General features: G+C 40.5%; 1 protein-coding gene across 8 annotated transcripts in view; it reads right to left on the minus strand.

Moving 5' to 3' along the window:
* Positions 1–5540: 5540 nt before the first annotated feature.
* The window catches only part of DENND4C (DENN domain containing 4C), a 179582-nt gene continuing 171295 nt past the window's right edge, over positions 5541–13827 (minus strand). For all 8 annotated transcript variants that reach the window (XM_075078681.1, XM_075078682.1, XM_075078679.1 and 5 more), the window contains 3 exons: positions 12148–12301; positions 11009–11073; positions 5541–10308 (listed from right to left, as the gene is read on the minus strand). In XM_075078681.1, coding sequence (XP_074934782.1) covers positions 10172–10308; positions 11009–11073; positions 12148–12301 — 356 coding nt within the window. In that variant the 3' untranslated portion in view covers positions 5541–10171. The remainder of the gene's footprint in view (positions 10309–11008; positions 11074–12147; positions 12302–13827) is intronic.

A 13827-nucleotide genomic window follows, 5' to 3' on the forward strand; every position in this document is an offset into this window, starting at 1 on the left:
GTGTGGGAAATGGCATCAAATGCTTTGCTGAAGTGTAGCTGAACTATACTCACTGCTCTCCCCTGATGACTGATGTTCTTTTGTTGTAGCAGGTGATCAGGTTAGCCTGGTATGGTGTGCCTTTGGTAAACATGTACTGGATTTTCCCAGTCACCTGCTTTCATCATGGCTTTAGGTCATGGATGAATCAAATCCCCAACTCAGAAGAGGTTAATGAGAGTGTGCTCTCCCTTGCTCCCAGTGCACTTCCTGACTTTACTACAGTAGGATCTGCAATAAAACTGCAAGGTCACCCTAACGGCGGCTCAAAAGCTGTGATACGCGGCTTGACGCCAGCAGCACTCAGTCGACGAGGAGCACAGCGGCGGCAAGGGCAAGTCCCGTGGCTCAGCGCTAGATCGGGGCAGGTGAGGCGGTTGCTCGTACCCGAGAAGCCCGAGGGTGAGCAGAGGGACCCGTCAGGAGCCGGCAGCTTTCGCGGCGTGGGGCGTTGCCAGAACGTGGGGCGGGAGATTTAAACGGCCCCTAGGGAGCGCGAGCGACCAGGAGCGCGCGAACAGGACGGGCAAACGGGGCGTGGCGTGGCGCGTCAGAAGGAAGTGGCGCGGCAGTTCTCGCAGGCAGGGCGAGCAGGAGGGACTCCACAGCCCGCTTGTAAGTTTACAGCTCAGGCAAGTGCTTTGGTCTCTGGTGAAATGGTGGGCACTCACCTCAGAGCTAAAACCACTCTTCCTGCAGCAAAAGCCTCCGAGATGTCAGATGCATCCACCCAGAAGGATCTGGTAATAACGGAAACATCAGTACAGGCAGTGGGTTGCGGCAAATACCCAAACCCCTCTCCTGATGAAAACATAAGTACCTGCATGAGGTATGACCTGTTACGTCAGGTGGCTGACTGCAGGAAACAGTTAAGAGGCTGTGCAGTATTAGAGGAGCTGAGGCAGAGATAGATGGTTTCCGAATCATGTTCCTGTGGCAGATGCCACCGAGAGTGAGGCACTGTGGACCCTGGTAACTCACAGAAGCAGGATTCCACATCAGCCTGCACCCTCCACCATCACAGTCAGAAACAGCTATGAAGCCTTAACAACTGAGGACACCCATGAGCAAGGTCTGCAAAGTCCCCTGCAAGGGGAAACTGTACTAGCAATACACAGTGGACATCATAAAAAGAAACAATGAGTGGTTGTGGTGGGTGACTCTGTTGAAGGGTACTGAGGCACCCATCTGCTGACCTGACAGGGAGTCACGAGAGGTATGCTGCCTTCCAGGAGCCAAGGTCTGAGATGTTGCCAAGAGGGTGCCACAACTCATCAGGAAAACAGCCTACTATCCAGTACTACTATTTCATGTAGGCATGAACGACACTGAGAGCCGTAACCTAGGTAAAATCAAGTAAGGCTTTCGAGCCCTGGGGGAGCAGGTGAAAAACATTGGTGCCCAAGTGATCTTCTCTTCCATTTTGCCAGCTCAAGGGAAGGGAGCGGCCAGACACAGGCACATAATGTATATCAACTGCTGGCTACGTGGCTGGTGCCACCATGAGGGGTTTGGCTTTTATGACAATGGGGTGTTGCTTCAATGACTACAACATGGTAGGGAGGGATCAAATCCACCTGTCCAAAAGGGGTAAGGGAATCTTCAGCAGTAGGCTGGCTAACTTGGTGAGGTGGGCTTTAAACTGAAGGACTTGGCAGGTGGGATCCATTGCGAAAATGCTCACACCAGCATGTCCAATGGGGGGAGTAAGTCAGGCCAAGCAGTGTGGTGATAAAGGTTCCTTAGCTGTCTCCCAAGAGGTGAAACAGAAGAGTAATCACCTCAGGTGTATGTATATAAATGCACGCAGTCTAGATAACAAACAGGAGGAACTGGAGCTCTGTGCCCACTTGGAAGGGTATGACATCATAAGAGTAACTGAAACATGGTGGGACAACTCAAATGACTGGGGGATCGCAATAGGCAGTTACAGGCCATTTTGTAAGAACAAGCAGGGTAGAAGAGGTGGAGGAGTTGCACTCTACATTAAGGAAAACCTTGAATGTATTGAAGTCAATTATGGTAATTGTGACTCTCTATCGAATGTCTCTGGGTTAAAGTCAAAGGGGTTGTATCCAAGCAGGACCTCACAGTGGGCATCTGCTATTGACCTCCTAACCATGATGATGCCGACACAGTGATATTTGGGGCACTAAAGCAAGCTTCTGGCCAACAGAACCTGGTCCTGATGGGTGACTTCAACTACGCAGACATCTGCTGGAAAAACAATATGGCAGCTCACATGTCATCCACCAAGTTCCTAGAATGTATAGAGGACTGTTTCCTGATACAAATGATAGATGTGCCAACCAGGAATGAGGCACTGCTGGACTTGCTATTCACAAACTGAGAAAGCCTGCTTTGTAATATATTGGTTAGTGATAGCCTTGGCTGCAGTGACCACAATATTGTGGACTTCGGGATCCTGCTGAGTGTGCTGAAGGTCAGCTCTAAGACAAGGGTTCTGGATTTAGAAGAGCAAACTTCAGTTCACTCAGGGCTCAGTTGGGAGGGATTCGATGGGAAGCTTCCATGGAAGACAAAGGAGCTAGTGAGTGCTGGGAGTTCTTCAAGAACTCTCTATTTGAAGCACAAAGCCAATTTATCCCCTAAAAAGGAAAGGGAAGTAAGTGGCGCAAGAGGCCCCCATGGCTCAACCATGGCCTCCTGGGTCTACTCAAATCCAAAAGGGAAGCATACCAGAGATGGAGAAGTGGAGGATTATCCATTGAGAGCTACAAGGGCATTGCCAGAGCATGCAGAGATGCAGTTAGAAAAGCAAAAACCCAACTCAAATTGAAACTGGCTGTAGACGTGAAAAATAACAAGAAAGGCTTCTTCAGGTACGTCAACCAGAAGCAGAAAAAGAAGGAAAACATAGGCCCACTGCTAAACAGAAAAGGAGAGCCAATCACCAATGATGCAGAAAAGGCAGAGGTCCTCAACACCTTCTTCACCTCTGTCTTTACCAACACTGTTGGGTCCCAGGCTTTGGGAACAAAATTGCCAGTTGATCCAAACACCAACCCACCATCAGTGAAGGAAGAATTAGTACATGAATTACTACAGGAGCTTGACCCCTACAAATCACTGGGTGCTGATGCCATCCACCCGACGGTGTTGAGAGAGCTGGCTGACATTGAGAGGCCACTCTCCATAATCTTCGAGAAGTCATAGAGAACGGGGGATGTCCCAGAGGACTGGAGAAAGGCAAGTGTTACCCCTATCTACAAGAAAGGCTCGAGGGAGGATCCAGGTAATTACAGGCCCATCAGTCTTACTTCAGTCCCTGGGAAAGATATGGAATGAATTCTCCTGGGGCCATCAACAAGTCAAATGAAGTACATGATTGGGAAAAGCCAACATGGCTTCACTAAAGGCAGATTGTGCTTGACAAACCTGGTGGCCTTCTATGACAAATTGACTTGCCTGATTGACATGGGGCAGGCAGTGGACATTGTTTACCTGGACTTCTCCAAGGCCTTTGATACAGTTCCACACGGCCTCCTCCTGGAGAAATTAATGCGTTATGGCCTAGACAAGTGGTCTGTGCAGTGGGTGGGGAACTGGCTGACAGGCCGCACCCAAAGGGTGGTGATAAATAGCTCCTTTTCCAAGTGGCACCTGTCACAAGTGGGGTCCCCCAGGGATCGATATTGGGGCCAATGTTATTCAATATATTCATAAGTGATCTGGATAATGGGATCAAGTGTAGCCTGATGAAGTTTGCGGATGACACCAAGTTGAGTGGGGAAGTAGACACTCCAGAAGGGAGAGCTGCTCTGCAGGGAGATCTGGATAGGCTGGAAGAGTGGGCCAGCAAGAACCTTATGAAGTTCAACAAGGTCATGTGTAAGGTCTTGCACCTGGGAAAACATAATCCGGGAGTGCAGCACAGACTGGGATCCACTTGGCTGGACAGCAGCTGTGTGGAAAGGGACCTGGGGGTTCTGGTGGACAGGAAGCTCAACATGAGCAAAGAGTGTGCTGCTGCAGCTAAGAAGGCCAACAGGACGCTGGGTTGCATCAAAAAGGGCATCACCAGCAGAGATAAAGAAGTCATTATCCCACTCTACTCAGCGATTGTCAGGCCACACCTGGAGTACTGTGTACAGTTCTGGTCCCCGCTATACAAAAAGGATGTGGACAGGCTGGAAGGGGTCCAGAGAAGGGCCACAAAGATCATCATAGGACTGGGAAGCCTGCCATACAAGGATAGGCTGGGGGAGCTGGGTTTGTTCAGCCTTGAGAAAAGGAGGCTCAGAGGGGATCTCATCACCATGTACCAGTACTTAAGGGGTAGCTACAAAGAAAGAAGATGGAGACTCCCTTTTTACAAGGAGTCACATGGAGGGGACAAGGGGGAATGGACACAAGTTGCTCTTGGGGAGATTCTGATTGGACACAAGAGGAAAATTTTTCACAGTCAACCATTGGAATAATCTCCTTCAAGAGCCATCTGGACAGGATGCTGGGCCATCTTGTCTAGACTGTGATCTTCCTAGAAAGGGACCCTGAGGTCCCTTCCAACCTGTGATTCTGTGCATAAATACTGTTGTGCTTTTTAAATATTGTGTTGGGTGAACTTTGTGTATAGGAATCCTGCAAACCTGTTACAACCACCCCTCACTGAGCATGCGCTCTGCTTTTCTCTTAGCCTGTAACTTTAAATCGAAGTGAGGAATTTCTACACCAATCCATAATGAAAGTATGTATGATTAGAGTCACTCAAGCTCCACCTAAAACATAAAATAGTAGAATAATGACCCCAAGAGAGAGGGACGTTAGGGAAGATACCACTGCAGACTACTGGGATCAGTCAACGGGCTGAATCTCTCTTCATACCCATAGGGACTCCTATTGGGTGTGGCTCAAACACTTGGTTATACCGAGTAATGCCCCAGGAAATTTGGAGAACAAGCTTGTTGTTTTGCGTTTTGTGTTTTAGTGCTTTATACTTGCATGTGTTTTGCAGACAGTGTATTTATCACCAGCAATCGGATAAGAACCTCTATTTCTGTTACTTCAATAAACCACACTGTTAGTGAATTTGGCTGTGAAGTGCTATTGGGCACGACTAGACTAATAGCGAGTGGTCGTCCTGTTGGTGAATCCCTCATGGACTAACAGCGCTGAATCGGGTATCACTCAGAATCTAAGACCAGCCGCCCCCAGCCCCTCTGATATCTGAGGACCAGCTGGATTGCGAATAAGCCACAGCTGGGTTTATTTTCTGCCAAATTTCTTCATCTATTAATGCAACAGATGCATACATATTTTATTTTGAGAAATAAATGAAAAATTGTTTCTTAGTCTAGGACATCTATAGAGTTCAGAACGGCAGAGTGCCCTTTTAACTAAAGAAATATTTGTCAAATGTACAAAAACATTACAGAGAAACACTTGTTAATCAAAGCACTGTAAATGGATGCCATTTTTCAACTGTTCAAAACAGTCTCTAAACCAGTGCAAATTTTATTGCATTAAAGAAAACTTCCAGCTTGCATAATAAATTCATAATTTATTCACACTACATCCTTTCATCCTCATTACAATACAGTTTATTTTAAGCTCCTAAAAGGAGTTCAATGTGCTTCTAAAAACAGCAAACAATCCCTTTTATTTGCACCATTGACTGATGCAGACTGAAAAAACAAATAAACCCCGCCCCGTTTCTCTCCTCGTATGCATCACAATATACAGCACAGAGTTCAATTCAACCATTCAGTTTCATGACTTAAAAGTTACAAGGGTGTTTGTTTTTTAAAAAGGTCCATAATGAAAAGCTGATATACAGAGGGCACCTTAAGATTTTTATTAGGTAAAAGACCTTTGTTGAAAATGTACAGTTATGTGAATAAGATGACCTGCTTACCATTTAATGAAATAAAGTAATCTGCATTGAAGTGATTGTTGAAAAAAGAGTTTTAAAAAGAGAAGACTACTGACTGGGTTCTTCAGTTACTTAAATTTTAAAAATTTGTTTTTAAAAATATAATTTCTATGATCTAATTTAATATACATTTTGAAAATATCCCCTATGTTGCAGTTATTCAAGGAAAGCAGTAAACTCAATGAAAGGTATATTCTTCTAGCTGCAGCAATACAAAAAGCCAGTAATTCACAGTTAAAGTGGAATAAAATTATTCATTCACAAGTGCAATGTAGCTTGAGCTTAACCAATGTGAAAATCCACTAGGAACAAGACTAAGTTACTTGCAAAATAAATGAATTTAGTCTGAAACACATATACTAAATATAATATTTTCCATTAAAATTGTATTGTCTAAACTTGCGTTATATAAGTTGTGAAGACAGGATATGACTATAAGTAACATACAGATGCTCCTAGTAACATGTAAAAGCTGGTACCTATGACTGTGCCAATACTGCAGCCACATCAGTCTCCTGTACCTACAGGGTTTTTAAAGTTGTTGTGTCTTGGTAATGTGCCAGAATATATTTATAATTCACAAAAGAAAATTTGTCACTTAAGAATCCTGATTCTAAACCTTTAAGACCCCTTTTGTTGTTTTAATTCTTGAAAAAATAGCTATTTTTATATGAGCACACAAGCTATATTTAACTGTTTTATAGCTGGGTGAAAGGTGCAAGACAGTATCTTCTCAGCATAACTAACTGACTGCAGTTCAACATCCTTAGGGCTATAATTCAAGGAAGCTTTGCTGTGATAATTGTTATTTCAACACAAACTTTCTAAGTTCTTGGGCTTACCTGAAATTCATTAACAGTTTGCATCCACATATGTAATAAGTTTGGCTTACACCACCCTCACTTTGTGCACACATTGCAGGTTTTGAAATGAATACTGTTCTTCACATTTATATGTGAGAATTCCAAAATACACACAAAGAGCCATCTCCTCCTGAACACTGGCTGTTGAGCTACTAGAAAGAGTATTTTGAGGCAAGAATTTTGCAAGTGAGTAAAATGCTACTTTTTCTGCTCACATTGAGAGAAAAACAGAACCAAGCTCATTCATGCATTGTGGATTCAGATAAATTTGCATTTCTAGGAGTGCAGAATCAAATAAATTAGAAGCATTTGTAGGTAACTGAGTCATTTCTATGTAGCCCAAGAAGTTCATGCTGTTACTAACTTGCAGAGAAGAACTTACTAGCCATTTAGCACCCAGTTTCCAGAATGACAAAAGTGTTTGCAATGTACTCATTAAAATCTTTTGAAGACTTTTCCCTGTTAATTTTTGGCCAGATTTCCAACCATATGAGTATTAAGCTATGTTAAGCTATTTTATGCCATGCCCTTTTCTTAGGCAAACTCACAGTTCTTCAGCATTCAAATTAGGGAAGCCTACATCTCAGAAAGCTTGTGTACCCTCTACCTGTTTGTAGGAGGAGACATAAAAGTCAAAGGAAGAACAGGAAGTGCCATCATGCATTTGAAAGGAGAGAAAGCGACTAGGAAAAAGAATCCAGTCATTTCTTAATTCCCTTCAAATTTTTGTGAACTTCTTTTTTTTTACCAGGAAAGCATCTCTTTAGATGAAAACATGATAATCAAATTGCTTTCGAAGACCTCCTTTTCGTTTAACCATGGATTTAATTCAAGAACGAGCTGATTAGTTAGCTATTAAAAACTAGGCATTAAAAAAATCCAAATTAAAAAGAGTAAGCGTTTACTTTTGTCATTCTATGTTAAAGAATACATTTCAATAGGCAGATTCAAGTTTTCATGTAATTACATGCAGGACTTCTACCACTCTGAAATCCAGCTACATACAACAGGAATAGAAGTTAATTTGTAGTGTACAGAAATGCCAATATGCAGGAGCAAATCAAAGCAAGTTCAATCCTGCATCTGTCCTTTTCCCCTCATGGTTTATGTTTTTTTTTTTTCTTTAGTGTATATAATTGGGGAACGTCTAACATTTAGCACTAGATGCTGTGACACAATCTGCTTTGCTGTTTCTACAACACTACTGCCTGATTAATCTACATTTTCAGCAACAGAATGGATGCTTGATTTGAAATGAAGGTGATCTGCTTACAGAATTGGGTTTATAAAAATACTATTTAAAATTATTTAAAACAATTTGGATGTCACCAATTATCTAAAACAGAACTCATTGGACAGATATTCTTTGTAATTTAGTGAGCTGGGTGAATTTAAGGATAACTAGAACTTGATTCCTCACAAGTTGCGTCACATAATCATACGGTTTGCCCATTTAACACTCAAAAAATGTCTTTGTATAGCTGTATGTTTAAGATCAGTATAGAATTATAGAGGAAAATTTGCTGCTTTGATTTGTAGAAATATTAAGTTGTGTGAACTAAGGCTTCAGAGAGACTTTTACTTTAGAAGGACAGAACCATGCATGTCAATTATGTAATTAGAAGAGGAGAGGAAAGCAGGAAGAATCAAGATCTACTCTTCTATTGTGATGCAGGTCAGATATCTGCAAGCAATCATGCATAAACCCAAAGAATAAAGAATTAAAAAAAAACCCTCAGTGTGTGCTTTCTTGCTTTTAGTTGTTGAGAAAGCGCAACATTTTCATCAGGAGAGAATCTGTCTAGACAATATCCCCATTTTAACTTAGGATCAGCACTTTTAGACAAAATACAAGGAATTGTTCTATGATACAAATGTATTTTGTCACAAATAGTGCAAATCCCTTGTTTTAGCCTCATGAAAAAACAGAAGTTGGTTTTGTTGTTTCATGTAGAAGCTGTTCCAGACAGATCTTCATCCCTCATCATTTTCAAGCATGAAAATTTTAAAGAAAGAGTAAGTATGAGAGTATGAGTAAGTATAAGAGAAAGAGTAAGAAAGAATGAAGTAAATACATTCATACTCAGATGTGATTATAGTTTTAGCTATGCTCCTTTAACATGCTACAAATCTTACTCTTTTTTTCCCTCTAGGAATAATTCCATCAGAAAAGCCACACCATTCAATTTCATAAATGTTATAATATTTCTAAAGTAACAGAAACTTTTAATCTGTTGACTAGTAGCCAGGCTCTTCTTGCGAAGACTATGACTACTGTAGTCAATTAGATACATGAGGTGAGGAAGTGTCTTATCTACTAGAATCAATCCAAAAGATGGATTCATCTTTTCAGATCATACACTCAAGCACTTCATTTGTGCTAACATATACCTTGAAGACCACAATTATAAATACTTTCTAATTGAAATATTGAATTTGCACTATCAGTGCAAAATAATTAACCCACAGGCTAGTGTGAAACCATGGGAGAGGCTGATAAAGAATTCAAGGAAAAGACACTTTTTAAGCATACATGCATACAGTATAAAGCATATTTTTTTCAGACTACCTGTTTGACAAACCTTGTATGTATCCTAATGCCATTGACGCTTCCTATCTAATTTTTGAAAAGCTTTTTCTGAGCTGCTTAGTGTAGAAGCTTATCATTCTTCTGCAGAAAGCAGCAGTACATTCATAGGATTTGTCAGATAGAGAATACAGGAAAACTGAGCCTAAGTTTCTGGTTTTCACAACTATAGACATACATTATGACAAGGTCAGCCAAATACAATTTAGAATACTGACTGGGACAAGGGTAGCAATTTTAGGTACTGTGATCTGACAAAAGCAACTGCATTGCAACTTCCAATGCAAAGCCTCAAATACTTATATTCATACATACATACTGCACACCATTAAAAAGATCCCTGTTTAGGTAAAGGTCATTCTAAAGAAGTAGTGAAAAATCTAAGTATTCTGTGGCAGAAAAGGTATTTCATTAAAATACACAAATATTGGTGGCCTTTAAGAAAGTCACCAACTATAGGCTGCTGTTTTATCATCATCTGTTTGAACAACTTGATATTGTGGGGGAAAGATTTGAGGAAGGAAAAGGAGAAGTATATACAGGAAAAAAAGGCAAATCAATCACTGAAACCAACTTACCCTATTAATATAGTTTTAAAACATTTTAACATACTTCACACTGTGTCTCACAAGATGAAAGACAAGAATATATGTTGTAGCTCAATGAAATTTGTTTGACAAATTGCTCAATTACCACCTTTTGGGATTCAAAGTGTGTATATCACCATGCTTCTTGTTTGTTCACCTCTACTTCTATCTCACTGAGATTTAGTGTGTGTCTTCCTCATTTTTATATTAAAGGTGCTCCAAAGCACTTCCTACAACATTCAACCCTGCTGCTTGGTGGAGCATCTATTTTCTGCATCTTTTCAAGAACATCCTTTGGTAGATTTTTATGTGCAAGTCTGTATTCATTATCAAAGACCTCTGAAATAGAAAAAGAATAATTGAAGTTATTTAAGAAACCCTATACAGTGCATGCTACTGTTCCTATAAAATACTTCTGGTGATTTTTATATAATAACAAAATAATTATCTTAACCTAAGTAGCCACAATTTTTTTTTTCAAAATGTATCCTCTCAGAGAACCTGAAAGGCATCTTCATGCTGGAGCTCCACAACACGTCACAGCAGATGCCTATTACTTCTATCACAGTTCAGTTTGCTTGTTCAGAGAGTGATTTCCCCTGTCACATCCCATAAGGGAGTTCCTTTGCTTGCATAGTACCAAATAGAAGTCAGGGTAGAGGAGATCAAGAAGGGGTGGGCCATCAGGTGGCTAGATGACATGGGTCTCATATGTGAGTCAGAGAAAGATGGACAAGACCAGGAACAAGTTTTCAGACATGAGGAATTAAAGATTCAAGCTAATAAACTTTGTTTAGAATACCTGATCACTGGTTTCAAACAAAGTAAAAATTAACGGCCCCATCTGAATTACATTTTTATAAAAGCAACACCTACTTGAAGAGTACAGCACAGTACTTTTCACTAAAACACAGCAATTGAAAAGTTACTTAGAAACTCATAGATGAAAAATAAATTTTATACTTTATATAGTTTTCCTATAAAGTATTCATACATTTCATACACAGACGCTATGCATTTAACAGCATTTTTTACTTACCAATGTCAATGTTCTCTCTTCCAAGAGACACCAGAGACAGGAAAAGAATTTCTCTGTAAAAACTCCTAGGAAACATTTTGAAGGGCAAGTCAATGAAAGCACCAACTATCCTGCTTAGAAAGTCAGTGTTGAAGATGCTAACTGTTCTGTTGATCTTGCATGTGAAGAAAGTGACTGATCTACATGATGACTAACTTAAGGTTTTCTCATGCCAGAATATTTTTCTTTAACTCATTAAGTTATATTATCACCAAATTCGAGCAGTTACATTTTCTGTGAAAAATCCCTCTGCCAAATATGCCATAAAAACTCCAGAAAAACACTAAACACAAAATTAAGTGCCGCTTACTTATTAACTCATTCCTGCTTGAAGGTGAAGTACAAGGAGCAGGCTTATTTCAGATCACCCATACTTTGTTTTTTTGTTTCAGAATGTGATGATCTGTCTAAGAACTGGCTATCACTAAACAATTACATATTAATTTTTTCCTTGTGGAACTCAGAGATTCTTCTTTAGGCAGATTAGTTCTTGTTTCTTTTTAGTAACCACAGAAGCAAAGCTGACTTAGCATGACAGGCTTCAAACACATCTTGTATCTGCTGTAATTTACTTCAGAGGCCGTGCTTTTGTACAAAGCCCTCTTTGAATTGTGGTGCAGATGGCAAAATGTACTGTATATGAGTTTGTTATATGTCTTCCTTTGTTTGTGGATCACACTGTATCCACTTTTCTTAGCCAGTACTCCAGGTTGGTAGAACTTCAATAGGTATGACTACGTAGCTTGGATAATATTCCAGATACTGCAACAGGATGCTGCACACTTGTATTTATCAATTTGCTAGATCTGGAGCAACACCAAAATCTGCATAGTCAATATCTGCAATTTTCTTATTAATTTGTAAAATGTCCATTTTGATTAAAGAATTATATTCATTTGATTTGGATGAATTATGCATCTGGCTACAGAATGCATCTGTGTGTAAACATGGGCATAAACAAATAGGCATAGTGTTTAGTGGACACAAATGAAACTGAATATTCCCAAGAGGTCCGTATGGAATTATCATTATGAAGTATATACAGTCTGACCTTGTTTAACTTTGAGTAGGGAGAAAGTAAGAAGAGATTACCCCCTTACCTCTGTCGTTTCACAGCTGGCTTAATTTTCTGTAGAAGGAGGTTGATTGGTTTAACAACGTTATTTTCTTGAATACTTAGTTTGATGCTCTCCAATAAAGTGTTTGTTGCCTGCTGATCTTCTGCTACTATGGAGAGTCTCTTTTCAGAAGAATCTGGGAAATGAAACCGTATAGATATTAAAACAGTATATTTTTTTTCACTTTAATAAGCAGAAGGTATTTCAGAAAGTGAGATATATAGAGAACCTCTACTCAATCTACAGAAATTTGTTACACTGGAAAGGCTTTGCCTGCTTATAGTCTTTAAGCCACCACAAAAGTGACAGGATGCATCAAGTATCCATGTGCAAGAGCTCCCACCTGGCAGAGAAATACAAAGAACTGAAAAGCAACCAGAATCAGATGTTGCCTGTGATGGCTGTTAGCTCAGATTTATTGCACTAAAGTTTCAAAAACTAAGTTAAATCCAAGAAGGTGATGGTTGGTGGCTGGCTGAACATGAGCCAGCAGTGCGCCCAGGTGGCCAACAACATCAACAGCATCCTGGCTTGTATCAGGAACAGTGTAGCCAGCAGGAGTAGGGAAGTGATTGTGCCTCTGTACTCAGCACTGGTGAGGCCACACCTTGAATAATGTGTTCAGTTTTGGGCTCCTCACTGCAAGAAGGACACTGAGGTCCTGGAGCGTATCCAGAGAAGGGCAATGAAGCTGGTGAAGGGTGTGGAGATCAAGCCTTATGAGCAGAGGTTGAGGGAGCTGGGGTTGTTTAGTCTGCAGAAGAGGAGGCTGAGGGGAGACCTCATCCCTCTCTACAACTACCTGACAGGAGGCTGTAGCGAAGTGCGTGTTTGTCTCTTCTCCCAAGTAACTAACAACAGGATGAGAGGAAATTGCCTCAAGCTGTGTCAGGGTAGGCTTTGATTGGATATTAGGAGAAATTTCTTCACTGAAAGAGTGGTCAGGCATTGAAGAGGCTGCCCAGAGAGGTGGTGGAGTCACCATCCCTGGAGGCATTCAAAAACCATGTAGACGTGGCACCTGGGGAGATGGTTTAGGAGGCATGGTGGGTGATGGGTTGATGGTTGGACTTGATGATCCTAGATGTCTTTTCCAAGCTTAATGATTGTATGATTCTAAGGTTATTTTTACACAAAGAAAAAGAAATCAACTGGAAGAAAACACTGTCACAGTCCTTATCAAACAAACTTTTCTTATGAATCCCTTTTTAAAAGCCATCTAAAATTCATTGATAACCTTGGGCTACATATTGAGATAGATAATGTACAGTTGAGTCAAACAGGAAAGAAAATTGTTAAGACATTGATAATCATGATTTGTTGCTTACACTGCCACTTCTAGAATAACACTGAACTATTATTCTTTGGAAAACAGTGACTCATGAGGGAATAGTCCATTTACTGGCAAAAAAATAAGTCTACAGATTACACAGCAAGCATGTGGTGTGAAAATGAAATGTAGACTAAGGCTAGTAATCATAATCACACCAAGCCAAAGTTTTTGTAAAACTGTCATATATGAGGATTTATAAATGTAATTTCCTGTTTTCCAAATACTTTCTGACACTGCTGTCAAGCCTATCTACACTACTACTACTTTTCTTCTACATTTAAAACAGGCTTTTTGCTCATTTGTTTTCATAAATACATAAATTTATGCTT

Source organism: Phalacrocorax aristotelis, chromosome Z (assembly GCF_949628215.1).
Source record: "Phalacrocorax aristotelis chromosome Z, bGulAri2.1, whole genome shotgun sequence".
Classification (NCBI taxonomy): domain Eukaryota; kingdom Metazoa; phylum Chordata; class Aves; order Suliformes; family Phalacrocoracidae; genus Phalacrocorax; species Phalacrocorax aristotelis.